This window comes from Oryctolagus cuniculus, chromosome 19, assembly GCF_964237555.1.
Source record: "Oryctolagus cuniculus chromosome 19, mOryCun1.1, whole genome shotgun sequence".
Lineage (NCBI taxonomy): Eukaryota > Metazoa > Chordata > Mammalia > Lagomorpha > Leporidae > Oryctolagus > Oryctolagus cuniculus.
In genome coordinates this window covers 44,812,326-44,835,117 of record NC_091450.1, presented here as the reverse complement: position 1 = coordinate 44,835,117, position 22,792 = coordinate 44,812,326, and the positions used below count along the sequence as shown (strand labels likewise).

Genomic DNA, 22,792 nt, shown 5'->3' with positions numbered 1-22,792 from the left:
GATGGCTTCCTAAGTACCCTTCTGCCAGCCACCCCAGGGATGAAAGTGCACAGAACCAGAACGATGTTCCCAGACCAGGATCAGAGCTGGAGCAGGTGCTGAGGGTGGAGAAAGTGGCAGAACTTTGTTCCACCCCCAAGTCTCCTCCCTTCACTTCCTTGGACCCTTGATAGATCTCAGAACACTGCCCTCCATTTCAACTAGGCAAAAGAGCTACCCTGATTGATGGGAAAGGGTAGATGTTCAGTCCTAGCAAGCTCACGCTAGGGAGTGGGCAATACAGACAGGGCATGGGTGAAGAGTTACTTGGGCAGCAGGAGGCAGCCCAGCCTTGGGACAAGCTGCACAGTGAGCCCAGCACACCAGCACCGGCATTTGTGCCGTTGTAGGGCCACCAGGCCAGAATGCACTGCCCTGCCACCACTACCACTGCCTCCAGACCAGCTTGGTACCTGGCAGGGATCCGGTCCCAAAGGTGCCACCCGTGCAAGCTCCCGGCCCCCTGACCACGTCTCAGAAACAGGCAGGGATAGGGCGACAGGGCACAGCTGTGCAAAGGGGAGAAGTCATCCACGGTCCTGCTCCATGGTAGCAAGGCCTCATCACCTCCACAGCCTGAGGGAAGGAAAATTAGGAAAATGTCCAGCACTGGCTCGGGCCCAGCGCACCCTGAGCACAGGCTAGGAACTGGCCGGGCCCCCAGCACTTGTTTACTCCCCTGCTTACTACTGCATGGTCAGTCGTCTACAAGAGACTTGGGCATATACCCAAACGTAGTGTATGGTAATAATTGGATGTTAATACTATAATAAAGTAATGTACATATATTAATAACAATCAGTAGAAAACGTGTCATTCAGCGGTAGAAGGTGCTGGGAGAGAATATCTAACCATTGGACATTAAGACAGTTTTTTTTTTCATATAATAAAATCACATTTCCAAATGGACTAAAGGTTTAAATGTAAAGTATAAAGCCATATTTCAGTTAAAATGGTATATTCTGAACAAATGCGTATACATCTCTGCTCCCTCCTAAATGCCATTTATCAATAGAAAGCATTTTTTAAGAAGTCTTAAACAAACACGGAACACAAAGACTGCGAGAGAAAGTGACAGCAACAAAACTTTGTAAACTGGAAAGCAGATGAGCAGGTGGGACATAGATGTGAATTGTGAACCTGCGGTGAGGAAAGCTGAGAAATGGCCTTAATAACACAATGGAAACCCCCCCCCCCCAAGCCTCAGACTCTGAGGTGGGCGTGAAGTTGAGGGTGAAAAGATGTTTAATAAGCACCTTCACAGCACCCTGGGAGCAGCTACCCTTCCCGCCCAGGCTGTAGCCAAGGTTTCATTCTCTGGAGAGGGTCCTCTCGGAAGAGTTGAGAAAAAGATCCTATGCTGAAAAGATATTCAGTGAAGACTTTTCACTGAATATTGAGGCCTTAGTTTCTCTCAGATTTTAAGAGTTTGCACGGTCAGACTTCTGCCCTCCAGGCAAAAAAATTGGCCACAAATTCCCTAGAGAAAATTGACCAAGTTAAGAGAAAAAAAATAACAAGCTAAAAACATTGGAAGCTTACCCAGCTTACCCTAGCAAATCTAAGACGGCTCAGCACCAGGCCAGAGAAAAATCCATAGGAAATCAGGGGATGGAGCGCCTCACACTCCAGGAGATATCGATGGAATTATTAAATCTACGCCATATGGACTGCCCCTAAAGAGAAGCCCCTACTGGTATTTTTGTTTGTTTGGGGAATTCATTTGTATATTTGAAAGAATTATAGAGAGGAAGAGAGAGATCTTCCATTGGCTGGCCAACTCCCCAGGTAGCCACAAGAATCTAGGAGCCAGGGTCCCACCTTGTCTCCCCACAAGGGTGACAGAGAGCCAAACAATTGAGCCACCCCCACTGTCCTTCCCAGGCCACTAAAAGGGAGCTGGGTTGGAAGTAGAGCAGCCAGGATAGGAAGTGATGCCCACATGGGATACCAGCACTGTACATGGTGGACCTACCCACTACACCACAGCACTGGTCCTGGCCCCACTGGTTTTGACCATACTTGTAAGAACAGTCTTCTGAGAAGGGCACGTCTGACCCAGCTTGAGTTGACTTTTATATATGGTGAGTGGTGTGGATCTCATTTAATTCTCCTTTGTAAATACATCCAGTTTTGTCAGCACTTTTTGTTGAAGAGATTGTTACACCAATATATGGTCTGAGCCCTTTCATCGAATATCAAGTGGCTGTATGTATTTGGGTTCACTTTGGGATTCTCTGTTTTGTTCCATTGGTCTGTGGGTCAGTTTTTATGTCACTACCATGATGTTTTTGAAGTCGGGTATTGTGATGTCTCCAGTTCCATTTTTTCTTTCCTCTGGATCACATTAGCTGTTCCACTTCATCTGTAATTTCATTTGAATTTAAGGATTATCTCTAATAATGTAAAGAATAACATTTTGATGAAGATTTCATTGAATTTTACACTGCTTTAGATTACATGTTGTAATGATAAAGATTTTTCCAGTCCACAGGAAAGAATGTCTTTCCATTTTTTTTGTCCTTGATGTTTTCTTTAGTCAGTATTTGATGATTTTCATTATAAAATTATAAAGATGTTGCACTTCTTTGATTAAATTTATTCCTGTTTTTTTTTTCTGTTTATTGCAAATGGGATTTTCGTTGATTTCTCTGTCAATGGGTCCATCATTAATGTATAAAAAAGTGGCTTTTTTATGTTTACTTGAATCCTGCAACTTTACTGAATTGTTTTATCAACTCTAGCAGTTTTTTGACGGAGTGTCTAGGTTTTTCTAGGTACAAAATCGGGTGATCTACAGATATTTATTATTTGACTTACTCGTTTCCAATTTTAGCGCCCTTTAATTCTTTTTTTTTTAAGATGTATTTATTTATTTGAAAGTCACAGTTACAGAGAGAGAGGAGGAGAAGCAAGAGAAAGAGAGAGGTCTTCCATCCACAGGCTCATTCCCCATTTGACAGCAATGGCCAGAGTTGCGCCAATCTGAAGCCAGGAGCCGGCAGCTTCTTCTAGGTTTCCAACATGGGTGTAGGGGCACAAGGACCTGGGCCTTCTTCTGCTGTTTTTCCAGGTCAAAGCAGAGAGCTGGATCAGAAGTGTAGCAGCTGGGACTTGAACTGATGCCCAAATGGGATGCCGGCACTGCAGGCGCTGGCTTTACCTGTTTTGCCACAGCGCCATCCCCAGTGCCCTTTAATTCTTTCTGCACCCTACTCGCTGCTGTGAAAATTTACAGCACTTTATTCAGTCTGAGTGGTGAAAGTGAACATCCTTCTGTAGGTACAGATTTCACAAAAAATACTTTCTCCATTTTTCCCATTCAGTATAACATTATTGGTTGGTTTGTCATGCATATAGCCTTTATGATTTTGAGGCATGTTCCCAGGAAGGCAGTGGAGGATGGCCCAAGTGCTTGGGCCCTGCACCTGCATGGGAGACCAGGAGGAAGCACCTGTCTCCTGGCTTTGGATTGGTGCAGTGCGCCATCCGTAGCGGCCATTTGCGCGGTGAACCAATGGAAAAGGAAGGCCTTTCTCTCTTTCTCCGTCTAACTCTGCCTGTCAAAAAAAAAAAAAAAAAAAGAAAGAAAAAGAAAGAAAAAAAAGAAATGGGGACTTGTGCAACCTCAGCAAAGAGTTCTTCAGTGGAGGCACTGGGGTGTTCATGTCATATTTCCCCCTCTGAAACCCCAAGGAGTAAATGGAAAGATTAGCTGCTGGTTTCTGGAGAAGACAAGTAGTTGTAGACAAACAAGTAACCCTTGTGGGGAATATCCTCACCTGTCCATTCAAGAGAGGATCTTGAACTCACCAAGTGCAATGAAAGCAAGACTTTATGATCAGTCCTGCAAGATTGGGTGTCTGGTGAACAGGCATACCTGCAGCATTTAAAACAAGAAATTTATATCCCAGCACACATGTCGTTCCCCACCCCCCCCACCCCCCCACCCCCCCCACCCCCGGTTCTTCATGGGCTGATTTCTATGGATTGTGGGTCCTCCTGGATGCCTTTAAGTTACAAAGTTATCTTCCTCCTTCCTTCTCTGTACTCTCATTTCCTCTAGTGAGTTGGCTTCTCCAGAACATCTTGTCTGCCTAGTGAATTTTGCTACATCTGCCAGTCAGCTAACAGTAATTGTCCATTCTGTGTTGAGAATACACACCATTTCCTTACACCCTGTCCACAGGATGCTCTCCCTGTGTTCAGTCTTGTGTCGCATCACACACTTGACCCTCTCTTTGGCAGTCCTACTTCTGGAGTGTACATGGACTCTGGCGTGAACAGTTACAGTAGGAGCAGGAAGAGGTCGCTGCATTCTCCCTTTGTGTACTTGTTAACTCTGCTGCTCCGTGGTTACTCATGCGAGGAAATATAAAGTGTGACAGTTATAGGGTCTAGGTTATGAGTCTTCATCTAACGAGAATCCTGCATTGGAGCGGGATCTCTGACATCCCACCCATCCCCAGTCTCAGTTCTTGGGAATTACACACATTGTGCTGATCCTGCCCTGTTTCTCTTCTGTTTCTGTCCAGGTGACAGCACTGTCCCTCGTGCCCTCATAGCTAGATTGCCAAGCAGCTGTTTGAAAGCAAGTCTTCCCGCTACACCAGCCCTGCACATTGTGTGTCCTCCAGAGGCACCATAGATTGGAAATGAATCCTGGCACCTGGGTAGCAGGACAGCAGTGGCCAGTGAGACGTGACGAGACCCCAGAAGGAGAGTATATGTGTGGACTTACCCTCAGGCTCCTCTGCACCCTAGCTTTACTGCCAACGCACAGGTAAAGTACAAATGGTGTCCACCTCAGAAATGAATCACATTCTGAGTCTATTACTTTCCTATCTGGGCAGGCTTTTCACTCATTCTCCTTCTCATGCTTGGCTCACAGAGTGGGGATAGAATGGTGGATGCCTGCATGTTCCTTCTGTATTTTATTTTGTTTTACTTTTTTTAGTGAATACAAGCCACACATTTCTTTTTTTTTTTTTTTTTTTGACAGGCAGAGTGGACAGTGAGAGAGAGAGACAGAGAGAAAGGTCTTCCTTTTGCCGTTGGTTCACCCTCCAATGGCTGCCGCGGCCGGAGCGCTGCGGCCGGCGCACCGCGCTGATCCGATGGCAGGAGCCAGGAGCCAGGTGCTTTTCCTGGTCTCCTATGGGGTGCAGGGCCCAAGCACCTGGGCCATCCTCCACTGCACTCCCTGGCCACAGCAGAGGGCTGGCCTGGAAGAGGGGCAACCGGGACAGAATCCGGCGCCCCGACCGGGACTAGAACCCGGTGTGCCGGCGCCGCTAGGCGGAGAATTAGCCTAGTGAGCCGCGGCGCCGGCCAAGCCACACATTTCTTAAGTACAATTTTAGGAATATATTAATTGTTCTCATTGTTCCCGCCCTATCACTCCCACTCCCACCCCTCTTCTTCCTCCATCTCCTATTCCCAGTCCTATCTTATACTAAGATCTATTTTCAATTAACTTTATGCACAAATTATTAACTCTATAGGAAGTAAAGAGTTCATCAACTTTTATGATAAAAGAAAAATAACTAAAAAAAGAATGAAACTGTTTTTTAACAGTCTAGACAGGGGCTGTGCTGTCATTGCATCTTGAAGTTAATTCCATGCCTTTTGTTTTGAGAAACTGAAGAAGCACCAAGAGTGATTCATTTTTTGCTAACACTGACACTTAACTGTGGCTTATGAGACGTAAGAGTATCTTTCACTTAACACATTAGGAGAAAGTACTTCTTTTGGAACAATCTTGTTGTTAATTACGGAAGCATCTAAGAAAATAAGCAATGGAATTTGATACTTTGGCCTAACTAAAATTTTTGAGACACATTATATCCTCCACTTAATATGCTAAAATGGAATAAATCTTTGAAAACAAGTTTTATTGATACCTCTCCTAATACAACTCTTTGAGGGCAGAGGTGCTGCATGGGAGGTTAGTGTACCACTAGTGGTTCTTGTTGTTAGTTTAACAACTAACACTCTTAGGTGTGGCCTCAGTGATCACCCAGGGCTCTTAACTTGAGCTGCCCAGGCTACAGAAGCCTTTTGAATCCACAGATTCCATCAGTATTTAGATAAGGACATCAGCAAAGTGGAAGATTTCTCCTCCCTTCAGGGAAACGTGCATCCTTCTTAGATGAGCACTCCTCCCACTGGGGTCTCACCATAGAGGTCCGTCATGTAGGTCAGTTTTTCCTCAGTGTCTTGCTTTCCATGTCTTAAATGCTCTCATTTTTTAGCTAGGCAGGATGCCTTCAGGGCTGAATCTGAAGTCAGAGTACTACCTAAAACAATTATCATTCTGTGAGTCTGCTGTATGAACTACTTCCCATGTTGAAGCCCCCCTTGCTCCTTTTTAATTTTTTCCATTATTATTACTGGACACTGTCGCTCCCCCTCTTCGTGGAGGAACGACACTAAGCCCTGCCTAGGCTTCATATCCGAGTCACGGCACCATTATGTCACTCCCCCTCTTCGTGGAGGAACGACACAGGACCCTGCGCTGTTCTTTCGTCTGCTCGGCCCTCCCCGGGTTTGCTGCTGGTTCTTCCCGGGTTGGCTACTATCCCTTCCACCTCCGTGGAAGGGCGGTTCCCCCTGGCCACATTCCCCACTTCCGCAGGGGAGCGGCACACCACCGGCCGGCTCTCTTGGGCGCTGCACAGGTGTTCCCTCAGATGTTCCCCTTAGATGTTCCTGGTGCATGCCGTCTCTCTCCTCCTTTATAGTCCTCCTCCGCCAATCCTAACTCGGCTGCCCACACGCCGAGTACGCTGCTCTCCTCCAATCAGGAGCAAGTCCTACAGTTTATTGGCTGAACTGGAGGCAGCTGTGTAGAAGCTGTTTTCTTCTCTCCCAGCGCCATATTGTGGGAGAGCAGATGCACAGAATAAGTCTTAATTCCAGTAACTTAGTCCAGTCCGGATTGCGCCCCACAGATCCCCCTTTCTTTTTCTTTTTGGCGTTGATACGCGCCTGTCTTCGGTGCCCCGTGGCACACACTCTGCTCTGCTTGCTAGAGTTGCCACAGGTTCTTACAAGTCCTATCAGTCAGACAAACCGAATCCGGGTCCTCTCTTCGCCATGTTGTGAGGAGGTTTTTAGGCGCTGATGCGTGCCTGTGTTCGGTGACCTGCGGCTCATACTCTGGTCGAGCCGCCTGCTGGTGCTTACCGCCTTAATCAGGCAGACCGAATCCAAGCTTTCTCATTGCCATGTTGTGGGGTGACTTATTGGTGTTGATTCGTGCCTATCTTCGGTGCCATGTTGAGGGGAGGCCTTTCTATTTCTCTATTTCTCTATCTCCGGGCATTCCTATTTCTCCCATTTTACTTCTATCTTCCAGCATTCCTATTTCTCTCATTTTACTTCTAAACTTCTGTTTCTCTTATCCCTGCGGCTTCACGGCGCCTGCCCCGAGGCTGCTTCTCGGCGGCTTTCCGGCTCTGAGCCGCTTCAGCCTGCACCTCTCTCATCTGCGCGGCTCGGCTTTGCGCGCACACTCCGCGGTCTCGCACTTAGCCCAGCGTTCCCTATCTACTTGTGCCCCGCACGCTCTCTCTGCGCGCGGCAGCCTCCACGAGTCACACAGTGTAGCTCACGTCTCCGCCACTAGCATTCAATCCAAGTTCCCCGGGCTAGCCTGGCGAATTCAACCCAGCTCACGTCTCCGCCCCACGATTTGGCTTCCCGTCCTTTGCTCCCCGGGCTAATCAGACGGATCCCAATCTGGCTTACGTTTCTGCTTCTGGTTTCAACTTTTCGCCCCCTATTCCCGGCTAACTTGAGAATCCCAAAGTGGCTTTCGTCTCCGCCTCGGCCTGCCCCCCGCGGCTTCAATTTCCCTAACATTTTTCTCTACCCGGTCGATGTTTCCCCAAGCTTTCTTCCAACAATACTCCTCCCTCATTTCTCCTGGCCTCTCCCCACAGTCCGCATCCGAGTCTGTTTGTTCTAGCTTTCACTTTCGCTTTCGACCCTAGAGATTTCTCCCAGCTTCCCCCCGTAGTCCGTATCTGAGTCTATGCCTAGGCTTTCAATAGCTTCTTCCGGCACCTTTTTCGTCCAGCTTTTCCCTAGGCTGTTTGCTAGTCTCTCTCTCCGATATTTTCCCAGTTCTTCCCGTTTCTTCCCTCCTAAGTTTGCTATCCGAGTCACGGCACCATTATGTCGCTCCCCCTCTTCGTGGAGGAGCAACACAGGACCCTGCGCTGTTCTTTCGTCTGCTCGGCCCTCCCCGGGTTTGCTGCTGGTTCTTCCCGGGTTGGCTACTATCCCTTCCACCTCCGTGGAAGGGCGGTTCCCCCTGGCCACATTCCCCACTTCCGCAGGGGAGCGGCACACCACCAGCCGGCTCTCTCGGGGGCTGCACAGGTGTTCCCTCAGATGTTCCCCTTAGATGTTCCTGGTGCATGCCGTCTCTCTCCTCCTTTATAGTCCTCCTCCGCCGATTCTAACTCGGCTGCCCACACGCCGAGTACGCTGCTCTCCTCCAATCAGGAGCAAGTCCTACAGTTTATTGGCTGAACTGGAGGCAGCTGTGTAGAAGCGGTTTTCTTCTCTCCCAGCGCCATATTGTGGGAGAGCAGATGCACAGAATAAGTCTTTTTTTTTTTTTTTTGACAGGCAGAGTGGACAGTGAGAGAGAGAGACAGAGAGAAAGGTCTTCCTTTGCCGTTGGTTCACCCTCCAATGGCCGCCACGGCTGGCACGCTGCGGCCGGCGCACCGCCCTGATCCGATGGCAGGAGCCAGGAGTCAGGTGCTTTTCCTGGTCTCCCATGGGGTGCAGGGCCCAAGCACCTGGGCCATCCTCCACTGCACTCCCTGGCCACAGCAGAGGGCTGGCCTGGAAGAGGGGCAACCGGGACAGAATCCGGCGCCCCAACCGGGACTAGAACCCGGTGTGCCGGCGCCGCTAGGCGGAGGATTAGCCTAGTGAGCTGCGGCGCCGGCCAGAATAAGTCTTAATTCCAGTAACTTAGTCCAGTCCGGATTGCTCCCCACAGACACTTCTTCCTACTTGTTTATATGAGCACTTTTACACTTAATCCTAGCTATATGAGCATTTTAACACTGAATTTTATCTATATGATCACTTTAACACTTAAAATGCTATTTTTACCCCCACCAGCTTAAAAGGATTTAGGGTCTCATGGCAAGTTTTTAAACTGTACCCTTAGAAGTAAGTCTATAGGAGGCTGGCGCCGCGGCTCACTAGGCTAATCCTCCACCTAGCGGCTCCGGCACACCGGGTTCTAGTCCCGGTTGGGGAGCCAGATTCTGTCCCGGTTGCCCCTCTTCCAGGCCAGCTCTCTGCTGTGCCCAGGGAGTGCAGTGGAGGATGGCCCAAGTGCTTGGGCCCTGCACCCCATGGGAGACCAGGATAAGTACCTGGCTCCTGCCTTCGGATCAGCGCGGTGCGCCGGCCACAGCGTGCCAGCTGCATTGGCCATTGGAGGGTGAACCAACGGCAAAGGAAGACCTTTCTCTCTCTCTTTCTCTCACTGTCCACTCTGCCTGTGAAAAATAAAAAAAAGAAGTAAGTCTATAGGAATGTATAAAGAATAGTACAGCTTTACTGTTACAAACTGCTTACATTTCCTAGTTACAACTTTTGGAACATGGCGATTGTCCCCAATGTGTCAGCTCCCACCCACATTTCCCATCCCTCTTCCTATTCCCTCTCTAGTCCCACTCTTATTTTTTACTAGGATCCATTTTCAATTAACTTATACACATATGATTAGGTTTAGTAAAGAGTTCGACAAGTTGTCGAAACAAAAAGTGTCCCTGAATAGTCAAGACAAGGGTTGTTGAGTCATTGCTTCTCAGAGTGTCAATTTCATGGCTATACATTGTGTTTTCAGTGCTCTCTCAGTTATCACGGGTCAAGGAGAACATATGGTATTTATTCCTTTGGAACTGGCTTTTTTCACTAAATATTGAACACACTTCATCAAGTTGGAGAGACAGCTCTGCCTGCAGGGCCATTCCAAGGGAATGAATTTGATTGTGGGTGCAATAGGAAGAAGCAGAGTGGAGATACTGGAGAAAATATTTTATTGCTTTGGGAAAAGCTGATGACCTAAGAGAAACACCATAAGCCTTAGAAAAAAAACAATGAGAGAGAAAAATTACACTCTGCAGACACGGAGCACTTAGCCCACTATCTGCAGTCATCTGTTACAGATGACCCCTTTGACTTAGGCCAGCAATGACGTTTGTAACGGTGATAGGGGTCAGCACGGCATAATGCACCAGAAATGAAAGTGTTCACTCAGGAAAAGATCGGAAATAATGACTGAACTTGCACTCCTCAGATTTCAGTTAGAAGTACCTGCCCTGAATTGTTGCTGCCACTAATGACCTAGGTAAAACATTTGTTGATTTCTTTGAAAGAGTTACAAAGCAAGAGGGAGAGACATATTTTCCAACTGCTGGCTCACTCCCCAGATGACTGCAACAGCCAAGGCTGGGCCAGTATAACCAGAAGCCAGGAGCTTCACCCAGGTCTCCCACGTGATTTCAGGTACTTGGGTCAACCTGTGCTGCTTTCCTGGGCCGTTAAAAGAGTGTTAGACTAGAAGTAGAGCAGCTGGCATGTTAAAGAACATTCATATGGGATGCAAGCATCACAGGTGGCAGTGTTGACCTGCTATACCAAAATGGTACCCAGCATTTAAGTAATGGTAGCACTGTAATCCAGAGATGCTAACAGAAGTGGCAGATAGGGCCGGTGCTGCAGCTCACTAGGCTAATCCTCCGCCTTGCGGCGCCGGCACACCGGGTTCTAGTCCCGGTCAGGACGCCAGATTCTGTCCCAGTTGCCCCTCTTCCAGGCCAGCTCTCTGCTGTGGCCCGGGAAGGCAGTGGAGGATGGCCCGAGTGCTTGGGCCCTGCACCCCATGGGAGACCAAGAGAAGCACCTGGCTCCTGCCATCGGATCAGCGCGGTGCGCTGGCCGCAGCGTGCTGGCCGCGGCGGCCATTGGAGGGTGAACCAATGGCAAAGGAAGACCTTTCTCTCTGTCTCTCTCTCTCTCTCACTGTCCATCCACTCTGCCTGTCAAAAAATTAAAAAAAAAATAGAAGTGGCAGATAGCATTACACCCTCTGAACATCCAACAGGATGCAGGTGAAAACAAGACAGGAGACCTCATGTATAGAATTCTGTGTAACCAAAGATACAAGCTACAACCTGGATAACCCTTGAAAATGTTACACAAAGTGAAGGAAGCCAGATGCAAAGTTCCAAGTGTACTAATAAAATGCCAGAAATATTCCAGATATGAACTTCAGAGGGAAAGTGGGGGAGTGGGGGATGCCAGGCATTGTAAGATGGGAAAGTGACTGCCAATACAGAGTTCTTTCTAAGGTTACCAAAATGTCCTGGAACTGGGGATGATTGAAAACCCTTTGCGACTAGTCTAGTAAACCCGTGCCTAAAGGTAGTAGATTTTATAGTAGCTGAATTTCACTTTAATAATAATAGTAATAATGTGTCTGTCAACATTGTCATGCCTCAGTTTCTTCTTTCTATAATAGTTCCTTATTTCTAAATTATTTTAAAGTCAGAGAAAGGAGGAGTGGGAGCAAGTGAGAGGGAGATCTCCCATCCCCTGGGTCATTACAAAAATGCCTCCAACAGCATGGCCTGGGCCAGCCTTAAGAAAGAATAGACCTTAATTCAGGACCCCCGCATTGGTGGCAGTATTTTCTAATCTTCCTCCCAGGAATCGGAAAGAGGAAGCAGAACTGCAGTGTTTGCCCAGCCAGTGATATAGAGTATGTCTTTACAGCAGTATCTTAATCCTAGTGCCAAATATCACACTCACCCTGCTCTTGTTCCCAACAGTGCATCTCCAGTTAATAGTCAGTGGCCAGATGTGGTGCTAATGATCCATTGTGACAAAACCTCAGATGAAAACTTTGGATTTGTGAGTGGCTTTTGGCAGAAATGAGGTAGAGGTAAGTGATGTACCTATGTGGAAATACCTCTGTCAACTGAATTGGAAAGTGTTTTAAGGGGTTTGTGCATAGAGGGATCCCTACCTGAGATCTGGCTCCAGTACTCACATCAGGGCAACCCTGGGCAATACTCACTCCACCTTGTATTCTTCAAATGCAATGCTTTCCTCACAAGTTGAATGCATTTGAAATAAAAATCATCTCACCAGGTGTGAGGTCAGTGACATCAGTGGGTTCCAACATGGTAACTCCTTTGCTCTAATAAGTATGAAAAAGTGTTATTTGTATAATTATTTATTCTCTATAGAAATCAGAACAATTCTCAGTTCAGGGAAGATAGCCTAAGCCACCAATTTCATCTTTCTAAGAGTAAAATATTCTCTATTATGCATATACTGTGGGTCTAAAATCCAAAAGTCTTCAGGGGGAATGCTAAGTATTAAGGAGTTGATTCCAGGAAAGCCATTCAAATGAAGACTCAAGTCTTGTCCTTCTCTTGATATCCTAAAGGACCTGAGTATGTCTGTGTCGCCGGAGTGGTTTCGCATCGTACAGAAGAATGCTGCAGACACCTGCGCACTTCTCTATGATCCAGGTGTTAACAGTGATTTTTAGTGGAATTCAGCCATCATTCAATAGGGTTCAACCATATAAGAAAAAAATTCATAAGGTAGCATCACATAGGAACTACCGCTGGGCCCTGTTCAGTTCTGTATGTGGTGGAACTAAAGGAAAACATCTGAAAAACAGCATCAGCTTCATTTCTATTCCAGAAATAGATGGTGACTGTGTGTATGCAGGATAATAGATGTAAACTATTGCAGTGTCTTGATACCTTGAAAATGATGTCTTTTGGGGCTAGAACAAAACATGTAAATGACAAGTATGAAATGCTGTTTGTTTAATGACACCAAAACCAAAACAATGCCCCCAGAGTCTGAGGAAGGACTTAGGATGTAGGAAGACCTAACTGATTTTAGTAGTGTGAAATGGCAACATGCTGCCCGTGTGAGGGAAAAGAAGCCATTACAACACTGAGTACAGCCAAAAATATTTTGAGAAAGGACACAAATTGTTTTTGAAGATAAATTATTCATTCTGTACGTGCTTTACTCTGCTTTCTGGCCTTCCGTTTCCCTTGTAAAAGCAGGCATTCAGGCATTCCAGAGATAGCAAAGCTTACCAGGGACAGCTAGCTCGGTAGACCAAGGACAGCACAGGAGAGATTGCTGAACAAAGTAACTCCCTGTGCCCAGAGCTCCCGAGCTGTATGTAACTCTTTTCCTGCTGATGTAGCCCTTTTTTCCTTTAAAAACTCTCCCAAACAAAGACCGGGGCTCACTCCTTCTTCTGCTGTGCCGGTTGGTTGGATGGGAGTCCCTGTCACGGCTTGTACTCCCGATAAACCTTGCTTTTGCAGTTCGGTGTGATCGACTTTCTGGGGGTCTCTGCGGGGATCTAATGATCTGGGCACAGCATATTTTTTGGTGCCCAACATATTTGGGAGCTCATCTGGGATTGTGATCCCCAAAAAGCCCCCCAGCGACCTCGACCCGGAAGGTTTGCTCCAATCCACTGGGTGAGTTTATTAGTCTAGTTGTTCATTGTTTAACTGTGTCTAAATCTGAATCTGTAGCATTGGCCATTGCATCTGCATTCTGAATCTGTGGAGGGTCACTGCCTGAGCGGACGCAATTGCAGGGCACACCCCAGAGGAAACGGGAGACGTCCCGATTCCTTGTCTGGGACCTGGGGAGGTCCAATCTGTATCTGGGGACCTGGAGGGGTCCAATCTGTATCTGGGACCTGGGGGGGGGTCCATTCTGTATCTGGGACCTGGGGGGGTCCATTCTGTATCTGGGGACCTGGGGGGGTCCAATCTGTATCTGGGGACCTGGGGGGGTCCAATCTGTATCTGGGACCTGGGGAGATCCAATCTGTATCTGGGACCTGGGGAGATCCAATCTGTATCTGGGGACCTGGGAAGGTCCATTCTGTATCTGGGACCTGGGGAGGTCCAATCTGTATCTGGGACCTGGGGAGGTCCAATCTGTATCTGGGACCTGGGGGGGGGGGTCCAATCTGTATCTGGGGACAAAGAGAAGAGGGACTGCTGCAGAGTTCTCGTCCCATCGGTAAGGTCTTTGGTCTCCTTCAGACTCCTGGAGGTTTGCCCTTGGAGCAGTGGAGACCTTCTGTAATATGACCACTTGAATCTGTCCACGGAAATTCTGTACGGGCCCCGTGTTTTTTCATTTTTTTGTTAAGTGGTGTTTGTGTTATTTCTGTTGACAACTGACTTAACTGGACAGAACATGGGGGTGACTCCTTCCTCTCCACTAAATCTAACTCTTGCACAGTAAAAAAAAAAAAAGTGGCTCATGATAATGTAGGTTAAGGACTGGGTTGGTCGGGCTGGGGCATGAAGCAGGACTGGGTACGCGCTGTGGCTGGATGAGGCACTGCCCCCCCCGGGGGGGGCACCTGGGGAGCTGGCAGCGGGGGCAACTCTGGATGCAAGCTGGGCCCTTCCCATGGATCACCCCAGCTGCATCAGGAGTTGCGGCTGCCTTTGGGGAGCCTGGCGGGTGCTCCCTGGGTCGGGGTTCGAGGAGGAGACCCCTTCCCCCCCTTCCCCCCCCCACACCGTGGTGCCGCCCGGGCGCATGCCCCCCCCCCCCGCCGGGCCTACCCCTGCGGCCCTGGTTCCCCACAGCAGCTGGCCTTGACCGGCGCCTAGCAGCTGACTTAGAACTGGTGTGGACCAGGCGAATTAAACTGTTAAAACATCGTGAGGGCCCATGGCGTGTGTTGACATGATGTGATTTCTGCCCAGTACTCTAAATGTCAAAGTAAATTCAATAAAGCGCGGAAAGCCAGCGGGAGCCCTGGAAGGCTGGCATACGGTGAGCTCTTGCTGGCCCTTAAAAATCCAGGAAAAGGGTGTAAATCTCGCGCCGAGCCATACCCATATCTGCAACAGGTCTCCAAGATGAACAGCCTCTGGCATGTTGGAACAATGTAAATGTTAAAAAGGACAATTACAATTGGGTTAATTTCTGTAAAGGAGAGACTCCATGTCTATTGCCAGGCTCTGTTGGTGAGTCTCAAAGCAGCGGCACCGCAGGCAAGATTGGCGCAAAATTCAAATTTGGCCTTGGAGACTGGCATGGCCTGGGTGACTCTCTTCCCCCTTGCCTTATCTCAGAATTTGAACTTTACCTTAGAACCAGGTCTGGTCCCAAGTGTACTCTCCCTGTCTTATCAGTGAAACAAATCAGGTATCCCACCCTCCTGATGGCTCTTCTGTTTTATCTCATGCAAGCCAGAAGATATTACTTTGTAACTTGCAATTTGTTTTAACAAATTTCTGGGTGGTCAGTACTCAATAAAACAGTAATAGGTAATTAGTACTTGTTTTAAATAAATACAATTTTAATTAAATTCAGATAGAGATATATAATATCAACATCTTAAGTCATTTAGGTGTGACTGCTAATTTAAATTAGGTAAAGACAAATGAGATAAATGTGTCTAAACGTAAACTTTGGTACTTTCAACACCTTATATTCTATAAAAAAACTACTTAAATTTGCTAACGTGTTTTCATAAATTGTCCATATAAAAATAGTTCAACATCACTTAAAAGTAATTAATGCTGAAACTTGATGTGTTACCTTGTTTAAAAATGTTGTCTTAATTTTAAAATTTTAATAGGTTATTTCAAAATGTGAAGCAAAAAAATTAACAGATAAAAACATCACAAATATAAAAATAAAATGTTTCAAGTAAGTTAAAAAAAAGTGTGTAAAAGTCACAAAAAGTCATAAAAAAATTTTAGACATAAAAACTATTACTGATTTTCTATTAGAGCAATAAGTTAATCTATTATGTTCTCTTGATGTCTCTGTTAAATTCTAATTGTTTAAAAACAACCGAGTTTTTATTAAGAGCTGTGGGTTATTTAAATATGTGCTTATTTTCAAACATTTAAATAATCACCCTGTAACAGTGATCACATTTGGTCTGTATTATGTCATGATATAAAATGGTATTGATACAGATGTCTAGAAATTATAAAGTCTGGTAATCTAGTGTTACTAAACATAATGGTCATCTTGGTGAAGGGGCCCCAGAGGCCTAAAAAAGTTAAGTGTGCCTTGTAAAATCTTATAGGTGCTTTCAAAAATGCTATGTAAAGTAAACAAGTGTCTCTTGTTGGTTAACAAGTTTGTAATTTTAAATATAACAACTTAAGGTCTTCTGTCATCCACAGTTTTGTATATCAGATTTACTACTTATAAAACTAAAGCGTTGTTGGCTCTGTGTTTAACTGTCCTCCTATAGGTTGCAGTGGACTTTTTCCAGCTGCATCTATTGTATTCAGTACTTTGGGATGACTCTGTAAACTGATAAAGCCAATAATGTATTACAGGTACCAACTGGAAAAAAAGTATAGTTAACTGAGGTTACTAAGATCAGAAAGTAATTCAAATCAATTGGTAATTTATAAAAAAAAGATTAAAGATTCTAACAACTATCACTGAAACTGCCTTATTGTTATGATGTATGTAACCCTGTAATTTGCTGTGAAACTGAATGCATCTATCTAAATGTAAATCAACTCCTCTGTATCATTTATGTATGTTTTTCTAATGTCTCTGCTGGACTAAATGTTGTGTATACAAAAGAGTTACCTCAAGTGTTCGTATTGCTGTAGAGCTTGATTATGTTGTAGTCTGTAACAGAATGTCTCCCGTAAGTTTAAACAGCTAAAGTTAATCGGAAATTCGAAAATCCGTGTAACCTAAATCTCTGTAAACTTGTTAAAAAAAAACTGAAAACATTTTATATACTTGTGCTTAAATTTGCTGGTTAAACAAGCTAAACCATGTTGGGTATTTAAGAGATGTTTCCAAGTACATGTATTCTTAACATTTGTAAAGGACATTGGACCTACTGGTAAGTGTTTTCCTAAGTTGTTGTCTAATAATTAAATCTACTTACTAAGTTTTCATTTGATATTACTCTTTTTTTTTTGACAGGCAGAGTGGATAGTGAGAGAGAGAGAGAGAAAGGTCTTCCTTTTGCCGTTGGTTCACCCTCCAATGGCCACCACGGCTGGCGCGCTGTGGCCGACGCACCGCGCTGATCCGAAGGCAGGAGCCAGGTGCTTCTCCTGGTCTCCCATGGGGTGCAGGGCCCAAGCACTTGGGCCATCCTCCACTGCCTTCCCGGGCCACAGCAGAGAGCTGGCCTGGAAGAGGGGCAACTGGGACAGAATCCGGCGCCCCGACCGGGACTAGAACCCCGTGTGCTGGCGCCGCTAGATGGAGGATTAGCCTATTGAGCCATGGCACCAGCCTGATATGACTCTTAAAATGTTTGTGCATGGAAGAGCTGCCCTACCTTTTGGACCCTACTGCCATATAGGATTCTTCCTTGTGAGATTACTTAATTACTTAAATTAAAGACTAGCATAAAAAAAATTAAAGCCACTGTCAGGCAACACCACACAGAGTAATGTATCTGTTTTGCCTCTGGTGATGCAAGGTTTTCTAAGCGTGGCTGGTAACTGGTAAGGTTTTGTAGTGACAATCTGGCAGTGTCCTTGCATAGCTATTTGGGTAAGGACATAAGTCAGTTCTGTTAAAGGTCAACCATGTTCAGAAATCAGAGTAACAGCCCGGCTAAATATTCATCAGAAACATGCCTATGACTCTAGATTTCTAGTCTAGGCAACGAAAATTAGAGGTGGGACTGAGCACTCCCTTGACTTGCATTCTCTGGTCTGATTTAACAAAAACCAGGAGAAAAAGAGAGCTGGGCATCAGAAACAATGTAAAGATGGGTGGCAGGCCTATTACAGGCAGCTCTGTGCAGTGATCTGCCCTCAGGGAGACCCAACAGGCCAGTCCACTGCAGTGGCTTCTGATGAGGTAAGCCTGGGCCTCAGCAGAAGTCAACTTATGAAGAGCCCTGGGAGCTCTGCCAGCCAAAAGTTGGATCACTGGAAATGGACCTGCCCTGGAGTCGAAGGACTTCAGGTCAGAGCCACAGATCTTATTGGCTCTAAGTTGAAAAGCCCTTCACTTAGCCCAGCCTCCAAAGTGACCGCCACTGTTGAAAGAATGGCCAAGTAGGGTCAGTAACATTGCAGACAGAGCTGTAAATGTCCTGTTGGAGATGCCACCTGCCTTTACCTGGCCAGCTCTCCTCCCAGGCCAGGTAAGTAATAAAAGTCAACAGAGTGCCTTCCCCAAGGAGGTTCACTCCTCCCTTAAGATGTACCCTATGTAAAAAGATAGATAGGCCTAGGTCCCTTAACTTACAAGTCCTAAAGCCCACCAGGTTATTATCAAGCCCCTTCTATCAGGTTCTCTTTGCCTCTCAATCAGAAAACTTATTTGTAACTTAGACAACAGCTTTCTTGACTCCTCTAATAGCAACTCTGTCGTTTGTTCTGGACCCTGTCTGGCCCACTCCTGGGCCTCATGCCTTTGTAATTTTGTTGCTTATTAAAGTCAGTGGTACACAGACATTCTGTACATATCCTGTGGGGGCAGCAGTATATCTTTTATTAAACAGTATTACCGTACGTAGTATACTTCAAAATGTAAATTACCTTGTTTAAAACTGTGACTTATGTTAAAGTAACATCTGTGTAATTAGTGCATATGGTATCTACTCTCCATTATCAGAATAATTCATTATTAGATAAATTTGGCTAGTAGGGAGTACAGTTCTGTGAGCAGTGTTTCCTATTAAATATCAGCTACTGTCTCAGTTACACGTAGCAGCAGCAGCTCCGCCTTGCTCGGGAAAAGTAAATGCACAAACTTAAAAAGTTAAGACATGCTGCGAATAGCTAGTCATTATTCTGTGTATAAAAGTAGAGCAGAAATTAAACGCTGAGGATTCCTGTAAATTCTTTGTTCTCTGAGTAGATCGCCGTTTATACTCCCAACATGTGTGTACTGGTAATCCTCTCCCACACTAATGAGTGGCGTTTCTCCCGGTTTTGGCTGGAATCTGCTTTAGTCTCACCCTGTCTCTATACTACAGTGTCTGGTTAAGTATTTACAGCTGGTGATGGAGCAAACCAAGGCCTTCGGCAACCAGGCGGTCAACCAAATGCTACTAGAGGAATGTGCTCGGCTCCCCACCCAGGAGACAGCAGCTTAAGACATCGCCCCATGGCAGCGCAGAGTGCCTCGTTGCTCCACGTCAGCAGGGGTGGCTCTGAAGGTGGATCGTCATCCCTCTGCACCTCTTGGACTTCTGGGACTGATGTGGTGGGCTGTGCGCCACTCTGGGAAAGAATGCTTCTTTTACGCCCATCACTCGGGCCTAATAAAAGATTATGGTTGGCTAAGGTCAGGGAGGGGCTGGCAAAACGAAAAAGAGAACGGGAGGCCTCTCAGGGGAGGTTTGAGTCTTGGTTCAGTTCTTCTCCCTGGTGAGCCACCCTACTATCAGGACTCATAGGGCCGCTTGTTAATTTTAACGTTTGGCCCTTACATTGTTAACAAACTTGTACAGTTTATAAAATAGAGATTGGGCACCATTCAATTAATGGTCCAACGGTCCCAATAGAAACCAAAAATGTTTGTAAAACCTATAAAATGTCAGTCCAAACCCATGATTGGGTTTTTCAAACATGTACAAAAACAAGGGGGGAATGAAGAACCAAAGTGACTCCATTTTAAAACAAACAAAAAAAAAAGCAGCCTCCGTTTCCCATAGCAGACCCGGGTCCTTGTAAAAGCAGGCATTCAGGCATTCCAGAGATAGCAAAGCTTACCAGGGACAGCTAGCTGGGTAGACCAAGGACAGCACAGGAGAGATTGCTGAACAAAGTAACTCCCTGTGCCCAGAGCTCCTGAGCTGTGAGCCCCCCATGTAACTCCCTGTACCCAGAGGTTCCATGCTGTATGTAACTCTTTTCCTGCTGATGTAGCCCTTTTTTCCTTTAAAAACTCCCAACAAAGAATGGGGCCTCATGCCTTCCTCTGCTGTGCCGGTTGCTTGGATGGGGTCCCTGTCGCGGCTTGTACTCCTGAATAAACCTTGCTCTTGCAGTTCGGTGTGATCGACTCTCTGGGGGTCTCTGCGGGGATCTAACGATCTGGACACAACAAAGTTTTTGGTGCCCAACAGACCCCACGGGGAGCAAGCAGCACAGGCAGGAACCCCACCATGAACCCGAGGCCTTGGCCCTGGCGTAGGCAGGGCAGTGCCCACCCATCCTCAGCCCAGCTCTTTGTTATCGAGCCCCAAATGATCCCTGACTCAGCTGGGCCACGACTTCCTCCTTCCTGACCACAGAGGCTTCAGGATTTTCAAGGAAGCCCGAGAGGGGTGGGGCTCCATCAGTAGGACGGTCCGGCCAGCGCTCCTATAAAAGGTGGGACAGAGGGTGTCCTGCAAACAGCCGGGCTCTGACCCCCAGGCCCTCTCCTCCTGCACCCAGGCGTGGATCCCTGAGCTTCTGCACCCTCCCCCGGACATGGCAGGCCCTGCAACCATCGCAGCCAGCCTCCTGCTGCTGGCCCTCAGTGCCCACCACTTCACCCCTGCAGGTGAGACCTCCAGCCTGGCCTGGGGACGTGACGGGGACAGCAGGGTGGGCTGGGGCATCTGGAGACGGGGCTTTTCTCTCACCGTCTCTTAGGCACCGTGGTCATCCCCTCCTCCTGCTGCATGAACTTTATTCCTAAGAAGATCCCTGAGAGCCAAGTGGTGAGCTACCAGCTGTCCAGCGGGAGTGTCTGCCCCAGGGCAGGTGTGATGTGAGTAACTCCCCGTGGTCAGGTCAGGGTGGGCCACCAGGGTCCCTGGGGGCTAAGTGTTGGCAGGACCCAGCTCTGTGCATCCCCGGGGAAGTCAAGTGATCTCTCTAGGCCTCAGCTTTCTCACTGGTGAATCTAGGAGGGAGCCATTTACCAAGCACAGAAAACATAGGAGGCCCTTCCCGGGGCACCCCATACTGCTTAGCTAATGCTCTCAACAGCACTGCGGAGTAGGGAAGGTGGTTCCCGTCATGTAGAGACGGCACCCGAGGCCCGGGTAAGGGACTTGCTCCAGCAGCCGGGTCTCTGGGCTCCAGATACCTCTGGGGCTGCCTCTCACACAAGGAGTGGGTGTGAACTTGCTTTGTGAGCAGTGTGAGACCGATCTTCCCCAGCCAGTCCCCGACTCAGCTCCACAGCCTGGCACCACCTCCAGCCCAGGGCTGGCTTCAAAGGGGCCTTCCCCGTCTTCCCCAACCCTGGCTCTGGCATTCTCAGTGGCCGTGCTTGGCATGTGAACTGGTCGCACCTGCCTTGCCTCTGGTTGGGGGTGGGGGAGGGGGGGGGTTTGTGTTCTGTGGCAGATTTTACTCCCCTCCCCTCTCCATCCAGAGACACCAACACCACGCTGGTAGCTTGCTGGGGGCTCTGGGCCTGCAGCGGAGCCTCTCTGTGCTCCTCCACCCACCTCCCCATCAAGTGAATCCCCTGTCCTTCTCTCTCCCCCTCCAGCTTCACCACCAAGAAGGACTACCGAGTCTGCGGCGACCCCAAGCAGCAGTGGGTGCAGAGCTATGTGAGGGACCTGGTTGCCAAGTGGAGGAGGCCTTCCACGGGGGCCAGAACGCCAGGCAGCAGACGTCCCGGAGAGATGCGTGCTTGAGGCAGCCCACCGTCTAGTCACCGCTCGGCCCTCTTGCCCTGAGTGTGGGACAGAGGGGCGGGGGCTACTTTTCCTGTCTCTTTAGTGTCACTCCCTGGGGGCCAAGCAATGACCTCCAGCATCCTGGGCCTTCCTGGCCTTGCCTGAGCTGGGTGAGAAGGTTCCAGAAGGAGTGTAGCCCTTTGTCCTTCTCTGCCCGACCTGGCGCTGGCCTGCCTCCGACTTGCATCAGAGCCCAGACGCATGGCTCGGCACCTGTAGGGACAGCTTGCTTGGTGCAGCCTGCAGCTGGCTTCAGGGGGCCCTGTGGTCTCGGGGTGGGGCTGTGTGTCTGGGGACGGTGACCTGTCACAGTGGCAGCTCTGCAGCACGTTGGGGACCCCCCAGGCTGGTCCCCTGTTGAGCACTTTTGAGCCAAGGGCTCCCGTGCTGCCTGCCTCTCCGGATCCCATCCTTCCCTAGACACCATCCAGGGGCTACAATGAATCAAATTGTATAAAGAAATGGATGTGCACTATGGCAGCCGGCTGGGCAGTTTCACTGCTCTGTGTCGACTACAAGACATTCTCCTTGATGGCCCCAGCTCTGTGCTGCTTCGGGGACAAAGATCTGCCCTATTTTCCAAGCTGGGCTTTTTCTACATTTTGGTGAGGGGAACACAGGGTGGGAGCTGAGGAGGGAGACAGACCCCAGCTTTTTTCCCGCATGTATGAGATACTGTATGATTTATCCAGTGTACACTGTTCTCAAATCAGAATCCAAGTAAAAGGCGATTTCTCCTCCGAAGGTGGTCGTGTGTGCCTGTCCTCGTCTCCTGGGGGGCAGGGTGGGGTGTGAGCAAGGGCGGGCACCCCAGGCTGCCCAGGGTGATTGTGGTTTCTCCCCCAAGGTTCATACGCTGGAGCTAGGCTCCTGGTGTCATGGCATTGACAGGTGACAGGTGGAGCCCGCAGTGGTGCCCTCCCATAGGAGCAGCAGTCCCAGCTGCTCCACTGCCTATCCAGCTCCCTGCTAATGAGCCTGGGAAAGCAGCAAAAGATGGCCCAAGTGCTTGAGTCCCTGCACCCATTTGGGAGACCTGGGAGAAGCTCCTGG

General features: G+C 48.0%; 1 protein-coding gene across 3 annotated transcripts in view; it reads left to right on the top strand.

The window, feature by feature from the left end:
* Positions 1–22,483, top strand: part of LOC100354652 (C-C motif chemokine 24) — a 56,785-nt gene extending 34,302 nt beyond the window's left edge. The window contains exons 5-10 of one of the 3 annotated variants that reach the window (XR_011384572.1): positions 4,575–4,822; positions 11,910–12,022; positions 12,533–13,601; positions 20,496–20,604; positions 20,697–20,814; positions 21,547–22,483. Coding sequence is in view for 1 of the 3 variants with exons in the window: in XM_017339130.3 (XP_017194619.1) it covers positions 20,532–20,604; positions 20,697–20,814; positions 21,547–21,697 (342 nt within the window). In the remaining 2 variants the exon portion in view is untranslated. Of the gene's footprint in view, positions 1–4,574; positions 4,823–11,909; positions 12,023–12,532; positions 13,602–15,890; positions 19,271–20,495; positions 20,605–20,696; positions 20,815–21,546 lie in introns of those variants that run through there. The other 2 variants (XR_011384573.1, XM_017339130.3) reach the window with 2 other exon arrangements.
* Positions 22,484–22,792: the final 309 nt, after the last annotated feature.